The sequence below is a fragment of the Apodemus sylvaticus genome, chromosome 1 (assembly GCF_947179515.1).
Source record: "Apodemus sylvaticus chromosome 1, mApoSyl1.1, whole genome shotgun sequence".
Classification (NCBI taxonomy): Eukaryota; Metazoa; Chordata; class Mammalia; order Rodentia; family Muridae; genus Apodemus; species Apodemus sylvaticus.
In genome coordinates, this window is record NC_067472.1 from 114841638 (window position 1) to 114859591 (window position 17954).

At 38.6% G+C, this 17954-nt stretch overlaps 1 protein-coding gene across 1 annotated transcript in view; it reads right to left on the bottom strand.

Moving 5' to 3' along the window:
• Positions 1-17954, bottom strand: part of Dlg2 (discs large MAGUK scaffold protein 2) — a 1203331-nt gene that overhangs the window by 1025162 nt on the left and 160215 nt on the right. Inside the window, exon 2 of the mRNA XM_052158733.1 lies at positions 2961-3119. Coding sequence (XP_052014693.1) covers positions 2961-3119 — 159 coding nt within the window. The remainder of the gene's footprint in view (positions 1-2960; positions 3120-17954) is intronic.

A 17954-nucleotide genomic window follows, 5' to 3' on the forward strand; every position in this document is an offset into this window, starting at 1 on the left:
CAAGGATTCTCTTCTCTTGACACTCCATGTGATCATAGAAATTACAGATATACACTCTACATCATCTAGCTTTGTGTGAGTTCTGGAAATTCAAACATGTTTTGTGTGGCAAGTACTTTATTCACTTAGCCATGTTTCCATGAGGTCCCAACAGGGGACCAGTAAGGAATAATAATCGAATACAAGTACTCAATGCAATGCAGTCTCCCATTCCTGCCGTGCTTCAAGTTATAGGTGTTGATATAAGAGCTGGGATAAACTAAGTATTCATCTGAGCACAGCAGAATCGTGGATTGTTCCAGTCAGAGAGAATTTTAAGTACAGCTGTGTTGACTCCTTTTCTGGAGAACATGCAGAATTCTCTCCACTAAACTACTGCTGAGCCGTCATTCAGTCCCTGAGATTTCTAGGAACAAGAATAAGGAGGCAACACCTGCCTGGAGTAGTTCAGGCAGAACCTATAATCTTACAATGACCATAGATAAGCATCACTCGCAGGTATGAATAGTAGAGTTGTGTATGGTTTAGATGACAAAATGTCATGGTTTCCACCTGACAGGTTTTGCAATAGAACAGTAAGGACATATCCCGCAATCCTAAATGTTTTTTTTTTCTTTTCAAGGTTAAACACTAATTTCCATTTGCTAGCATCTGATGAAACTGGAAAGATGTATCACATACCCCAAAGGTACCATTTTGCACATTTTTATACATTCTTTGATTTTTTCTGGGATTTGACAGTGGACCTAATAGTTTAACTTATTGGTCAAAGCTATAGCTAGTTCAGTTGACAATAGATGATTAAGGATACTAAAGTATTAGAAATTTAGCAAAAGTTGGAACCATCTTAAACCTTAGTTTTTCTAATTAAGCCTTTAAAACTTAGCTTAGCTTTCCTTTCATATTTTATGAAATTGCATACATAAAATAATAGTATATGAAGTAAGCACAATAAAAGACGCATGAATGGAGACTAACAGGCATATGGGAAAGTGTTGAGGAAGAAAAAGAGAGAGGAAAACTTCTGTAATTATATTTACTTCTAAAAATAGTTAAAAATAAACTATTTGTTATGTTTGTATATGTATTCCTGCATTTGTGTATATATATATATATATATATATATATATATATATATATATATATATATATATATATGTGTGTATGTGTATGTGTAAACATGGTGTACTGGCTAGTTTTGTGTGTCAACTTGACACAGGCTGGAGTTATCACAGAGAAAGGAGCTTCAGTTGGGGAAGTGCCTCCATGAGATCCAGCTGTGGGGCATTTTCTCAATTAGTGATCAAGTGGGGAGGGCCCCTTGTGGGTGGTTCCACCTTTGGGCTGGTGCTCTTGGGTTCTATAAGAGAGCAGGCTGAGCAAGCCAGGGGGAGCAAGCCAGTAAGAAACATCCCTCCATGGCCTCTGCAACAGCTCCTGCTTCCTGACCTGCTTGAGTTCCAGTCCTGACTTCCTTTAGTGATGAACTGCAATGTGGAAGTGTAAGCTCAATAAATCCTTTCCTCCCCACCTTGCTTCTTGGTCATGATGTTTGTGCAGGAATAGAAACTCTGACTAAGATACATGGGTATGTGTGTACAATAGTTTATTTGAGAGTCAGAGGACAGAAAACCTGGGGATGTCAATCCTTTCTTTCCACCCAACTCACTGGACCCCAGGCTTCTAGGGATTCTCTGGTCTCCGCCTCCCATTTCCCAATAGAGAAACTGTGATGACCTTGTACTGTGTGTTTAGCTTTTATGTTGGTTCTAGAGGTTTGAACCCAGGTTCTCATGCTTACAATCATGAACTTTTACTCACTGAGCATTCTATTCATCCTCTAGAACAATGGTTCTCAACCTTCAGTACTAGCACACTTGAAGATAGTTCCTCATATTGTGGTAACTCCCAACCATAAAATTGATTTTCATTGCAAATTCACAACTGTACTTCTGCTACTGTTATGAATCAAAATGTAAAAAATCTGTTTCCCGATGGTCTTAGGCAACCCCTGTCTCAGGGTTGCTTGACATTCTGTGGAAAGTGGGGGGATCATGACTCATAGATTGAGAACCACTGGTCTAGTGCAACTTTCATAATTATATATATATATATGTGTGTATATATATATATACATACATATGTGTATATATGCATATATGTATATGTATATACACATACAAATTAAATTTGGTAAGGATACATGGAAGTACTAAGGAAGCCAGTGATCTAGATAATAAAACAAACATTCCTAGTAACTGAAGGATCAATCAGCACAATTTCTTTTAAAAATTAATGAGTGCTTACAAGCCTTTTATTAAAAAGCACAAAATTAATAAACAGCAACCAAGTAGTACAGAAAAGTCTTGTTCTTACTGAACGTTCCCTTATCAAAACGCCAGTGATCATGAGTTATATGTAATTAAAATTTAAAAGGCAGAAAGTATTGGTGAAAGCATGATACCAAACAGAAATTCGCCCATGGATACTGTTTCCCCTCGAATAACACTGAGGTGCTGAGGAGCCAGCTCACACCTTTTCCATTGTAGTTTAGACAGCAGGGCAATCATTAGGTGTGGTTAGGATAGCTTTACTTCCTTTGTTTCATCTGAGACCAGGCGCACTGACAGAAGGAGAGCATTTGAAGGAGAGAATGGTGTGCCACTGTGTTTCTTTCTTCCCTTAATATGGTTTGATTTCCCTGTCAAGTTTTCACTCTCAAACTGTTGCTCTGCCCTTTTTCAACAACTAAAAGGATTTTCCAGACACTCAAACAATGGTCATAAAAATATTTCCCAGAAATACCAGGTTGGGTTCCAAACCACAGAAAGCATCTTTCCAACCAGTGGACACAAGTACAGTTTTCAAAGCCTCATTTAATCAGGCCCACAAGAATGCCTGCAGCAAGCAGGACTGACAACAATCAGTAGTTATAAAGTGTAAAGAAAAATCTGACCGACCTTCAGAGGAGAAATGTGAGACTGTAAGACATATCCGTGGACATTTTCTATTTGAGAGAGGTTCTTTTCCGACACATGCACCAGTTCTGGACCTCTTACTTCATGAGTTAGCCGAGGCAAGGAATGATCATGTGGACCGTCCTCATCTTGGTATCGATACTTCTGGCAGAAAAGAAAAGAGGGAAAGGATGTATCAGTGTTAGGAAGGGATTCCAATAGTTTGAACTTAGCAGAACATACTGTATGTTTGGCTGTAAACTCTTTCAGTGGCCACTATAAACAAGGTCAAATACAAGTAAAACTGTATCAAGATTAGCCAATGCTGAACAATTTTTTTTGTCATGACAATATACTGTATTTCTGAGAGGAAAAACTGGTGACAAACAATATCTATATATGTACAAATGGGAGGATCTTGTTTTTATCCTTTTTATTCTGCAAATAACTGGAGTAGCTACATAGGTACTAATATGCCTCAGGTACAGGTAGAGAAAAAATGTATGGAGCAATACAGTACAGAACTCTGATATATCTTACTCATGCACTTAATTTTACTGTAGTATATATCCAAAGGTTAAAGTCTTCCTGATAATGAAGAAAAATTTCCACCCACAATATTACTATAAGCTTGAAAGGGAAGATAATTGTTCTGACTTTAGTTCAACCCCAACAAAGAACACTGATTTGGGTTTGTTGCATTCTAGGATAAAAATATTATAATTTTGAGGATTTAAGCTAATTTTTAAAATACTTCAAAAATGAAGCAAGCGTCTGCTCAGATGCATCTATAGGGTAAGAGCTACCACTCCCTCTCTCCTGTTTCCTTTCCCTCTTGATGGCCCAGTTTGTATTCTCAAAATGGGGAGAATTCCCTGGCAAAGGCTATTGCTAAAGATTTCCATGCAAATCTCAGAAAACTGTCAAGGAGAGAAAAATCTCAAGACAAGAAATGATCTGAGGGAACTCACTCCTTGGGAGTTCTCCATTTTCAGCCATAGTCTGAGTCTCCTAGGCTTGAAACCCTGTCTCTTGATCTCTTCCTGGCCTTCTTCCAGAGCTGTCTTTTTGGGGTAGTACCGTGTTTCAAAGTGTTTTGCCATGTAGGAAAAGAAAAGGAGACCATTTTGCCTCCCAACCCAGCTAATCCACTCTTCCAATGGTCTTGTTTGGCCTGTGTGTCCTATGTATTACACAAGGACATTGGAATCAGGATCCAGATGCTGTCATAAGTGCCTTCTTATGTTTCACTCTATATCAAAACTGTTCCTCTCTTCTGTTTCCACTCCCAATCAAGAAAACTGTCTTCTTCTGAAGATATTTTCACTTATTTTTGAGATGAAAAATTTGTTGCTTGGAAATCAGTTTTCAGTGAGACTTGTGATTTGATAACAATAAATACCCCAGGGTTAGTGATTTGCCATCCATTCTCAGAGATGATTAGTATCAATATATGCATTTCTAGGGAGTTTATGCAATGTCTAATGCAGTATCACTCTCAAAAAAAGATGCCATCGTGCCATGAAGGCATTTGATAAAGGACTCCCACAGTCTGCTGCCATTTCAGTCATTCTTCTGTGATGTTACATTTTGCCTGTGACAAAACTACAGTTTTTGAAAGTTAAGAAAACTTTCAAGGTCATCAACTATATGGAGATTAGATATGGGATCCAGTCCAGATAATTCCAACCTGATAGTCTTTCTACTACCTATAGTCCATTGCTTAACCCAATAAGGAGATGAAGTTAATTCTAGTGATTCAGTTGGGAGCCTGATAGAAAAATACCATTGAGCATACACATTGATATGAGGTTTGAACATTTCTGCAAAACTGTAAATATCATGATTCTGGGTTTTTAAATGCTATGAATAATTTGAGGAGGCAATCTCCCTTAGAAGTATAGGCTAACATTTCACATTTGTCTCAATCAGTTAGGTTTTCTCTGGGAGAAGACAAATGTCATGCCTGCTGTTGCCTACAGAGTTCAGATTTCCTTTTGTGGTGAGCTGTTGTCAGCACCACTGCAGGAGCCAGACCTTAGTCACTTCTGAATTTTTCTCTCTCCATTCGTACCTAAGTGATTATGATCTACAGCAATATCATAAATAGACTTAAGGAATTAAGGAATTCGTTTAACTTTAGCAAATTATATACAATATAATTTTTATTACCTTGACCATTTTAAAGAGAATATGGTATAGACAGGACTGGGGAGGCAGAGACAAGAGAGTTGTGAGTTTGAAGCCCAGGCTCTCGGCCAGAAGGCTACATAGCATAGTAAGTCCCTCTCACAAAACCCCACGTTGTACTGTATAGGACTGTCTCACATGTTCTTAGAGTCACCTGATTATGTAACAGTTTATATAATTTTTTATCTTAAATCTGTCCTCACAGCTTCTTGTGCTTGAAAAGTTATAATCCTTTATGGTATAGGTGTGTTTCCAATTTTTCTACCAACCTGATTCTGGGTTTTTAAATGCTATGAATAATTTGAGGAGTAATTAGCCTAGACTTCTGAGGGAGGGTGTTTCTGGGTTAACATGTCAAGTTCCTTAGATCATATATATTGAACAAGCGTTTGCTGAATGGAGTTGTCCATTCCTTTTGAGGAAGTGGAGGGAATAGTTAGGTTTCAGCATATTGGGATACAGAAATATTTGCTAGGTGTAACTTCTTTCCTTATGAAGCATTATAAAACCAGGTTTAAGGACAATCACAACCATATTGTTTGTTTGACATAGTTATGTAATCAAGAATGATACAAGATTTTAATTGAGTTATACATACACACAGTTAAAGCACTATACACAGTGATGATCACATATAGAATCAAATTCTGTGGAAGCAGCAATGGAACACAATCAACTTTGGCTGAAGCTTCCCAGTTTAGGATGGGATCTCAATGGATATACAAGGAGAATGAAAATTTTATACAAAGCACAAGGTATTCAAACATCACAAGTTCATGGTCTGCCTTAATTATACAGTGGCCTGGACATGAGGAAGAAAAGAAAGCACATGTATAGCCAAAATTAATCACAAGAAAGGAAAGTAACCATGTTGTCTTGGTGACTTGTGAAATATGACCTTGTTGCCCTACCTAAACCCAAAGAAATATCTTTTCAAATTCGATGTCTGTTCACTTCATAGTAAGATATTCCTTGGCTAATGAAAAACAACTCTCTCTTATGTATCTAGAAGTTACCTGAAAAACTAACACTGATATTAAGAAACTGGACCTGATGTGAAAAACACATTCCTATGATTTTCACCTAACAAGGGAGACTGAACAATTCTGTTAGGCTCACAGCTTTATAGGAGATTCTGAGTCATCTTAGTCATCTTTCATTCTACAGATACTTGGCTAGTTGCTAATGCTACTTTGGGCTCCTTTGGGTGGTGTGGGGTGGTGACTAGGAAGGGAGGCTCTTAGGAATATTGCCTGTGATTTGAAATCTGTTCCTCACTCTTCTTAGCTCCTTGCTACAATGTGATTTATTTGAGAACACTATATGATCTATTTGAGAATACTCTGCTTGAAAACAAAACAAAACAACAAAACAAACAAAAACCCTTGCCCTTTGTCAACAAACATTATTTATCTTTAGGGAGAATAGAGGCAGGAGCAATGCTACTAGCTGGAAGTTCTACGGCATCATCTCTTCTATGTCAATATTATTTGGAGAATTTTCAGGATTCCTTCTCTCAAGGTTAAACTTCCATCCAACACTGGATTCAAACAAATAAGCTTTCTTATAGCTAAAATAATTAGATCCATAGCACCTTCTTGGAAGCATTTCTGTGAGTTAGGAATGTCAAGGTATCTTCCTTGTATCTTTTTGTATGTCCTATAACCTTCTGCACTGATTCTAATCAATGAATAACAGCTATACTACAATTGCTTGCTCATGTATCTACAGTCCATGACAGTCTGGAAATCAGATGGAAACATATTTATGTGTTGGACATTTCAGTGCCTATATGAGGCAAAATCAGAGATCCATATCTGTGAGTTTAACAGGTTTGAGGTTAAATTGATTGATCAATGTTCCAGTCTATCTAATCAATAAGCCCACAAAGAAGAACATGCATGCAAATATCTCTATCTCTTTTCAGTTATTACTATCTTTCATGTGCATGGATTACAGTTAAAAAGTCTTGCTAGGGTCTACATAGCACATTAGACCTTAGTGTGTGAGTCAGAACCATCCGGAAGAGGCCAAAATTCAGAGGAGCATAAACATTCTTGGTCCAGCACAGGAGGTTCTCTGGCTGTTTGCAAGGTGGTACTGTGCCGGCTGAGCAGATCACATTTGATCCAGAAGTTGGAAATCTGCCAAGTTCTCATAAATAAAAATCTGTTTATCTTTTGTTGAACAAAAAGTACTCTACTCTCCTTTCCAACTAGCAGACTGGGTTGGCACAAGGCAGAAGAGAGAGAAAGGAGAGAAATATGGAGATAGAAATAGTGGGAGGTAGGGGGAAAGATAAAAAGGCAGTGATATAAATAAAAAGTCAAGGACATGTGTGAGTGCTTCTGAGTTCTGGGTGATACCCTGGCATCTTACATCTAGAAGATGCAACCAGAAAAAACACATTGCAAAGAATATAGAAGAGGTTTGCTATTTAAGGCTTAAAGCTATGCTGCGAAGCAGGTTTAAGGTTAAGAATAATGCTAACTGTTTACACCGGCCCGATATGTAGGAATTGCTAAAGTTACTTCTGTTCATTGTACAGAAAACCAGCATTCTCTGTGTTAAATCTCATTTCCTTCCATCATTTAAGCTCTCCAAGGCTCGAAAAGCAAATCTTTACTTTTATCTCCCATAATGTTCACCCAGAACACTACATAGTCAGTTGAATGAGGGACTTTGCTGAGAGAAAACTTCTTTGGAAAAAGAAGTTATTTCGCAAACAGGAAAAAACCTATTTCAGGAGAAGTGTAGAGTCAGTGAGAATATGAAATAAATAACAAATCTGCAAAGGAAGTGATGATTCCTAGGAAATATGTGACTTCAACTCAGAATACAAAAAATAACCAACCGGGAGAAGGAAGCAGGCTCAAGAAATGAACTGCGGAAAAGGATGGGCTTTCATTTCCCCTCCGAGCAGGTCTGACACAGTTGAGGAGAACTGCCAGTCTTCCTGTGTTAGGTAACACGTTACTTGTATAGTCTGATCATTGTAGACCATACTTATTTGAGGCCCGTGAGTATAGAGGTGACATCTTTCCAGCTCCTTCCTATCTTCCTCAGTTGAAGTGTTGCCATAACCTGTGTCTAGCCTTGCCCTGCACCTGGATTTCAAAAACAAACCAGCGGGTAAAGAAGAGGGTGGCAGTGGCCTGTGTGTTTGTGTGTGTGTGTGGAGGGGGGGTGTAGATAGTCGAGGAACAGAAGAAAGAGGAGATGAAGACTCCTCAGTATAGTGACCGGGTCAGCTCATTGCTACTTTTTTGTATGTTCACTTCATTAATTTAAAATAAATTCTTGAATGGTATTTTGACTAGATCAGGGTTCCCTTTTCTTTTTTCTCAGATATGATGAGCTAGAAGGAATATGGGAAGAGAAAGGGCAAGACAGATATTACAAAATTTTCACTGTTTATGTCCTGAGTCGTCATCCTCCACACAGGGGGCAACATTACTGTGATTATTTTCTTGATGCTTCCTTGCCCCGTGGACTGACACTTGTGTAGAAACAAGGCCCCTAACTCTTTTGTTCAACCCTTACTGCAGTACCTGATACAAAGTGGGACCTCACTAAATGTTGCATGAATTGTCTGGCCCAGTCTGTCTGCAAATCTATTATTCAAAGACCTAAAAAAAAAAAAAAAAAATAGGTCAAAGCTTACTGACCTCTCTGTCTCTGTCTCTGTCTCTTTCTCTTTATCTGTCTCTCTCTTTGTCTCTCTCTTTCTTTCTCTCTCTCTCTCCTCTGCACCTTTTAGGAAAATAAGGGACAGGCAGCCATGCAGACTAGCTCAGTGAACACTTGAAAGAAGACTTTTTTTTTTTATCAGATTTGGAGCAGGATATAAGCCAGAGCACTGGAGTGAGAGATGAACCATTCTTCCAGGCACTTCCTTTGAATTTTTTTCAGACAAACTCGAGACTAAAAGGAAATACTTGCCTGCTTTTTGCCACAAAGAACAGGACAAGCCAGGATGTTAATTAAATTACAAATCAGCTGTCTGCTTGCAGCTGACAAAGCTTTGTGTGCTTCCAAGCAACATCAGATATTTTAAACCCTCTGTAATTACCTACAATGGAGAAGCTGCCAGGAAGGATGCTTTCATGAATATTTAATGTATCTCAAGATTCTTTTTAAAGCATGGACGATTTGAATAATCAAGAGAGACCCCACTGTTACTTTGGGCTGCCCTCCATCTGTCTAGAGAAGATTCTAGATCAGCAGATCACACATAGGTGAGTAGCAATCTCAGGCAAGCATGCAGAAACATACCTAAGTGTATGGTTGGAAGAACAAAAGTTGGAGATAATAAATATTAATCGGCGGATGGTGGTTATTTCCAGGTGACTGTTAATTCCATACTTTGAGTTATATGTATTATTTCAATATTACATAATTTTCAGAACTTTGAAAAAACAGAACATTTAAACATGATCAAGCATTGGTGCTGAAGGAAAGAAGGCCCCGTGTATTTTGTACAAGGGGACATGCTCTGGCCCTAGGAAATCCTCATTCAAGTTCAGCTGAGTTAATTTTGGGGCTGGATGAAGCTCAGAGACCAGGTTAGTCACTGCCAGTTTAGCAATAGGAGGAGGAGCCACCAGTGGGTTTACTGTGGAGGAGCAGCTTTTGACGTCAAGTGGCTCCAATACTAAGCCATCAAAGTGATGATTTCAGAAAGAGCCCAGCAATTAGTTTGTCCTCTTTGAAGCAAAACTTCAAATACTATCTGAGTAATGCGCCGTGGCTCACTGCTACTGGATTCATTGGAGAACAGTAAGATCCCGTGGGCAGTTTCCGTGTGACTCAGCCCACCAGCTGTGAGTCTGCAGCATCCGTGAGAGGCACTCCTCACGGAAGAGAGAAGCTGGCATGTCCCTGGAAGCTTTGGAGGCCATGAAAAGAAGAAACATCCACTTTGCTGATATGGTTAAACAAGTGATGGCAAATCCCTGTGCCTCAGTGTCCTAGGATTCAAGGCTGTTTCTATCACTAACAAGCAATGTGTCTTTGGGAAACTGTGGATGCTCTCCGAAACTACCTCATGCTGTATAAAAATCAGGCTTGGGACGTGGCAGTTGGTGCTATAAGATACCAATGAGATAAGATGAATAAATGTTTGTAACTTAGCACTGCATTATGTAAGGTCATTTTTATACACGTCTGTATTATATAGTGAGCATGTGGCCTCCTACACTACTGTTATCTCTCTCCCTCTGCAATTCTCCACCTAGTTTCATTTATAATACAATACAGATTTTATACATCAATATAGGATATTAGAACAACAAATAATGAAAAATATGATGTTGTCTTCCTGAGATTGTCATTAATACAATATAGCTTCAAATGGCTACATTCATTGAGAAGCGTATACAGAGGGGCTGGAAAGATGGCTCAGTGGGTAAGAGCACTGACTGCTCTTCTGAAGGTCCGGAGTTCAAATCCCAACAACCACATGGTGGCTCACAACCATCCGTAATGCGATCTGATGCCTTCTTCTGGTGTGTCTACAGACAGCTACAGTGTACTTTCATATAATAATAAATAAATCTTTGGGCCAGAGTGAGCAGAAGTCCTGAGTTTAATTCCCAGCAACCACAGGATGGCTCATAACTATCTGTACAGCTACAGTATATTCATATACATAAAATAAATAAGTAAATCTTAAAAAAAGAAGCATATACATTTTTGCACAAGTCCTCACTCCTGGTCCATGCCTAAGGACTCTAAGTATATTCCCATTTTTGTATCAATGTCAAACAGGTGCCACTATTAAAGGAGACTCTACCTAGTGCAGCATAGGTAGGCCTTGCCAGTAATAGTGGTAGCTGACATCCATTAGACTATAATAGACATTTCAGAACAGTTAGAAACTAGCACAAAAACCACTTGAACACAGACAGACTGACATGCCAAGGAAGTGATCTCATCTTGTAAAGCAGCGGTTCTCAACCTATCTAATGCTGTGACTCTTTAAGGCAGCTTCTCATGTTGTGGTGAACTCCAACCATAAACTTATTTTAATTGCTACTTCATAACTGCAATTTTGTTAATTTTATGAATTGTAATGTATCTATTTCTTCCAGTGGTCCTCAGTGACCCTGTGAAAAGGGCAGTTTACCTTCAAAAGGGTTGTGCCCCCACAGGTTGAGAAACACTACTCTAAACATTCAATAGGTGCTTTTCTATTTCTTTTTAAATGTAAGGGATTCTTATCTTCTCTGATCATGCCTGCATCCTCTGCCTGTGATTATTAAGTATGCTCAGAACTTACATATGGAGTTAGTGTGGTCTATGCACAAGTCTTCCAACCATAACTGATACCCCAGAATGAAATCACCTGAACCTAAAACAGCTCCTCGGACTCTATTGTGCAGGCTGTGTGTCTCCCTCAAGCGTATTCTGTGTATCCATTTGTTTGTGTTTCTTCTGTGACACTCAGAAACTGACATTCATTCAACAAAATATATATTGTTAGTGGTCACTAAATTTAAAATTTCAGGAATGCAGAAGTTAATACAAAGGAAGAACCAGGAATAATTGGGTTCACACTTCAGATGAACTAGTTTGACTCTTTGTTTCCTTTACCTCAGCAGGCTTTCTAAGAAAGAAAGAAAGAAAGAAAGAAAGAAAGAAAGAAAGAAAGAAAGAAAGAAAGAAAGAAAGAAAGAAAGAAAGAAAGAAAGAAATATCTGTGTTACTCTTGATCTTCCCTCTCCCTCTGCCCCCACAGTGTGCACATGTACATGTGTATACATGTTCTTTTGTGTGTGTATGTGTGTGTGTGTGTGTGTGTGTGTGTGTTTGTAGGTAGGTAGATGTGCATGGGTAACCTGCAAGAGCAGTCCACACTTCTTACCACTGGGCCTTCTCCTAGGACATCATCGTGCTTTCTTTACCATGTGCATCATCCTGTACAATGGGGAAGATACCAAAGCCAGAGAACACAGCCTCTCTTAGTCTTCTACAGTGAAAACAATGCAGTCCATTACGGTGTTATGACCCAGCTGCCTCTGTCCCATTGTTTCTATGAGACATAGAAATGTTGACTGTTGGAAAATGGAAGGTCCAAAGACAAAGGCGGAACTGTAATACTGGCAATAGATTCCAGATAAAAAAAAATATTGTTTTATAAATAGGCCATTATATAGTTGTCAGTATTGCCACAGGCAAATTGCTTCTTTATGATGACATTTACATATATTCCAAAGAAAACAATACGTAATGTAATGTCTTTGGGAATGCATTTTCTAACTGACTGAGGTGCTCGAGTAGGTAACTGAATGATCTACTGAAAGGAATGCTTTTGTGTGTACTAAAGTGTTTAATATATCATTCTCCTATAAAAAGTTACATGAGATTCATAAGCAGATACTATTTTATTTCCTTAATTTTTCTTGTAGGAACATAGACACAGAGAAATAAAGTAACTTTATCATTATCACTAAATGGAGTTCCTGGAACATGACTTTCTATCAGATTGAAGCCAAGTCGACTTTATGGAGCTGAGCGGCCCTGAGAAGGCAGTGGCGTGCAGTGCAGCCATCCCAGGTCCCACGCAGTAAAAGAGCCTCACCTCAGTCATATGGAGTCCATTTCAGCAGGGATTCTCACTCTCTTCCTGGTTCATTTCCACTGTTAATTCTCCCAGCAGGCTCTCATTGATCTCCCAAGAATACTTGAGTTTTCCCCGCCTCCTTTTCCTACCCACCCAGTTTCTTTTCTCTCCTTCTTTTCATATCTCATCCCCCTCAAAGCCCAGCTAAACTGTCCCAAATTATTTATAACTTACATAATTAAGTCTCTTCTGGAGCAATTGCACCTGATATGCCCCCAGAGGCCTTTTGCCATCTCTTCACTCTGGGGATGTGATAGGGTCATGTCACTTCTCACGAGCCTCCAGGATTTAACCACTTCACTCAGAGTGGAATGTGACTTAGGGTAAAGTTCACAACAAACATGTACATGTATATAATGTTTTTGCTTTCTGTCATTTTGTTTTTCATCTATTTATTTGACTGTATGTTTTTCTTGGACTGATCATAAGACCTTGCAATGCTGTGATAAATATTTAATAAATGTTAAATAAATGTTTGTTGAATGAATAAAGCCATCCAGTAACTACCTTTTGATTGATATCTCTCCATCAACCAAGCAACTCAATGATCCCTACATACTTCTTTAAATATATGTGTGACTATATCAAAACTTCCCAGAAGTTTCCTGCTATTCAAGAATAAAGCACAGGCACATTGTCACTGTATACACTGGGTCTCGTGCTGTAGTTCAAATTTCTGTGTTCTTTTTGAGACAAGTTATCACTACATAGTCCAGGATGGCCTGGAACTCATTACTAACAAATCAAGTCAAGGTTTGAACTCTTGATCTCTCTGCCATCTCCTTTTACAGTGCTGGAATTGCCTCCCCTCCCCCACCCTTCCTCAATATTTCTTCGTATTAACACTCCAGTCAAATGATCTAAGAGGCTCTTTTCCTGAAGCCATTTGGTATTTCCTACCTCCACCTGTTGTTCTTCTTGATGTTTAAATAGGGTTCTCTAGATAGTGGGTTGATGTATGAATTTTTGGCTTTTTTGTTGTCGTCGTTGTTGTTATTGTTGTGTTTCTTTGTTTTACCCACCTATTTCTTCCAAAATGGGGTCCTCTCATCTCTTTGTTTTGCCTTACTTTGGCAGAGAAATCAGCCAACAGTGAGTTTGTAGTTTTTCATTCATCTCCCCTTCCACTGAGCATTTACCATGAGTGAGTAAGTCTGATGGTATTCAGAGACAACTCAGGATCCAATCCTCACTGAGTTCTCTCTTTGGCAGATGTGACTGAACATTGACAGTTGGGACAATTTAAGAAAGTCTATACTTAACACATACATCTCCAAAATGATGAAAATACTTAATAAAACATACAATGCATATGTTCCCACAGAGGTGCATTTAACCTAGCACTGAAGTTATAACAGGGCAGTTTCCTCAAGAATAAGACAGCCCAGATTATTCTTAAAGAACAAAAAGCTGGCATAAAAGCAGCAGATCCCAAGTCATGTAAATGAGTGAAAGAGCATAATTTCCCTTTTCAGAAATCAAGATGGTGGTAGACAGGTCCTTATATTGGGTTCCTTGAAACGTCTTGGTACAGAGTCATAAAAGTTGTGTTAGAATGAAATTAAAATTTACTTTAGAGTATTTTCATCACTGTTACAAACTCGACAGCCTCTTAAAATTTCCAGTGTTTTAGCAAACCTTGAAAACTTGAGAGAAACATGAATTTAAAAAAAATTGAAATATTGTGGATAAAATCTACCATCCCTAGTGACATCTATATGATTAGAATATTTTATACATTGTATGTTCATAAACTAAAAGCTCCCACCAGGCTAATAAAATTCACCTAGTGTGTATTCCCCAACTATCACAGAAAATTTACCTCTAAAATCCATGAACAACTTCTGCCCTCTCCTCAAACATATTATGGCACAAGTAGTACATAGTCATATTACTATTTTTTCACTTGTCTTTATCTTTCTATCTATTAAGTACATGCTTCATCTGGTACACAGAATTGGTAAGCACAGTAGAACTCCCCAAATGTAATGTTCTTTATCTTATTTTTTCTTTAGTCCTCCCTAATTTGATTAAATGTGTTTAACCATGAGGGGAGAATAATCTATGTTAGGAGCTGTAGTCGTGAGTTGTTTGGATTCAAAAATACATAAGAAAAAATAGATTTTTGTGTGGGGAATTTTAGTTGTAGTCAAAGTTACAGGGAAAAAAAAACCTTATTTAACAAAGTAAAGGAATGAGAAGATACTCCAAGAGAGTCCCAAAGTGAATTCCTGTTCATTAGAAGATGTGGGGACATTGTCCAAAGGGAAGGAATGAAACTGAAGAGGATAAAATGACCTCCTGGGAACAGCTGGGTCAACTGCATCCTAAAGGACTCAAGGTTTTGTCATGAGTGCCAGGGTTAGGAAAGACTTCAATGTAAGCCCAGCACTGATGCAGTGTTCTGATGAGGGGCGAGTGAAGGGAGATGACTGTGAGGCAGGAAAGCTTCCCTAGGACCAGGTTGCATACATATGCTTCTGGGTATAGAATTTATTCCTAAAGAGATATGTGCAGGAGGAGTCATAATAGCTAAGAGGGAGGAGCAACCCTGGTATGTGTGGGTCGATGAATGGATACACAAATGAAGTAAATACATGTGGATGAGGAACTCTCATTCAGCCTTAGAATCAAGGGATCACACCTTCTTCAACACAGATGACCCATGGGGATAGTAAACTAAGCCAATAGACAAATGGCAAGAGACAACTGCTGTATAATTTTACTCATGTGCTGTAGCAGGAGTGGTAAAATGAACAGATAAGGTTAATAGAATGATCGTTATCAGCATCTGAAAGAGGGAAATGTGGAGAGTGAGTTGCCTTAGAGTTTCAAGGTGGATATATTTAACGCGTCTGAATAATGCATCTAAAATGGTGAATATGGCAAAGATCTCATGTTATGTGGTTTCTACCACAATGTAAAAAATAGCTCACTCTATCTGTTGAACAAAGCTGGCAGAAGTGGGGTAGAGTAGCTGAAACTACTTATAGACACATTACAGTCTTCAGGATGGACACTGAGATTTGCCTCTTTCCAACGGTAAGGAAGGAGAATTCAATGAGAGAATAAGTATTTTCTGCTTAGGGACAGAAGACTCTCAAATGCCCAAACATATGCTAGTCCTTTAAATGCCTCACATCTTTTCTCAGAGAAGATCAGAAATAAAGAAAAACTGTTAGTAGCTGGTGACTAAATCAGCTCCTTCTTGACGCCATCTATCACCTGAGAAATAAGAGGAAGGGTTCTGGGGCAGGTGGGCATTGGGAAGCTCTAGGCTCAGGATAAGGGCTCTGTGAGCAGTGGGTTCTGGAGCCCCTGAGGCAGTCATTTCATGTAAATGGTCACTATGTTTTTCTTAATGAATCTGAACATCTGTGCAATGCTGAGTTAGAAGCCTTTCTCCTTGACTCACAGTTCTGTTTGGATTCACAGGAAGAGGCTTAAATGGTTAAAACCACTGAGAACAGATGGAAGAGCCCCAAGTTCCCAGATGATGCAGGGAGAAGCCCTAGAGTTTCAGAAAACAAGTACTTCATATTGTGGTAAAAATCGATTGAGATTCATTATGAAATGATTCATGTGTTTATAACAGTCCCCCCGCAGCTATATAAGCAACAGAAAATAACATAACATAAAAATAAGTATGCTCAACAGAGGCCCCTGGGTCTTCACACTTAGTTTTAACTCTTTAGAAGCTTTATACTGAATCTATAAATCTCTACTAATGTCATTGTCTTATCATATTGGTACACATCTATGGAATATATGTTTCTTTTTGTATTTTAATTTTTAATAATGTGTATTTATATATGTGTACCCATGTACATACATACAAACACACACACACACACACACACACACACACACACACACACACACACACACCTTGCACTGGTGTCTGCTGAAACTATGAAAAGGCATCACATCACCTGTAGCTGGATTATATGTGGTTGTGATCTTCCTGACATGTATGTTAGAAACTGAAATTGAATCTTTTATGAGAGCAGCAAGAATTTTTTAAAGGTTTATTTATTTTATGTGAGTACACTGTCACTGTCTTCAGACACACCAGAAGAGGGCATCAGATCCCATTACAGATGGTTGTGAGCCACTATATGGCTGTTGGGTATTGAACTCAGAACCTCTGGAAGAACAGTCAGTGCTCTTAACTAATGAGGCATCTTTCCAGCCTCAACTGAAATGTCTTAAACCAGAAATTCCTGCAATGAAGAATAAACCATTCAAGATTTAAACTGTCTTATGGATTTTCCAAACCCATAGCCACAAAAGACAACCATCTGAAATAGTTACTATTGTCATTTTCAGAGTTTCTATTGCTATGATCAACAAACATAATGAGCATAAAAATTGTAGAGAGGAATGGCGTTGCTTTAGCTTACGCTTCCACATATCAGCCTATCATCAAAGGAAGTCAGGCATTGTGATAGAAACCTGGAGACAGGAATTGACACAGAGGCCAGGAAGGGTTGCTGCTTACTGGCTTGCTCCCTGGGACGTGGTAAATGTGATTTTTAATAACACCCAAGGCCAACAGTCTAGGGAGTGGCACCTTTTACCATTAGGTGGGCACTCACTCACACATCTATCACTACTTAAAAAGAAATTCATGAGCTTTCTGACAGGCCCGTCTGGTGGAGGCCTTTTACTCAATTGAGATTTCCTCTTGCAAAATGACTTTAGCTTGTGTCAAGTTGACATAAAACTAGTCATCACACATATATACATACATCACATAAAAATACAGCACACACAGAGATAATAGACTAGATAGCTAGATCGACCGACAGACAGACAGATGGATGTTTCTCTCAACCTTGACTAATACAGATTTTTTGTTTGTTTTTGTTTTGGTTTTTTTGGTTTTTTCTTTCTTTCTTTCTTTCTTTCTTTCTTTCTTTCTTTCTTTCTTTCTTTTTTTTTTTTTTTTTTTTTTTTTTGAGGCAGGGTTTCTCTGTGTAGCCCTGACTGTCCTGGAACCCACTCTGTAGACCAGGCTGGCCTCAAACACAGAAATCCGCCTGCCTCTGCCTCCCAAGTGCTGGGATTACAGGCATGTGCCATGACGCCCGGCTCAGATTTTTTAAACCCATGTTTGCAACTATATCTAAATAGACTTAAATATGTCTGGTTCAATATTGTACATAAGCAGAGGTGTAGCT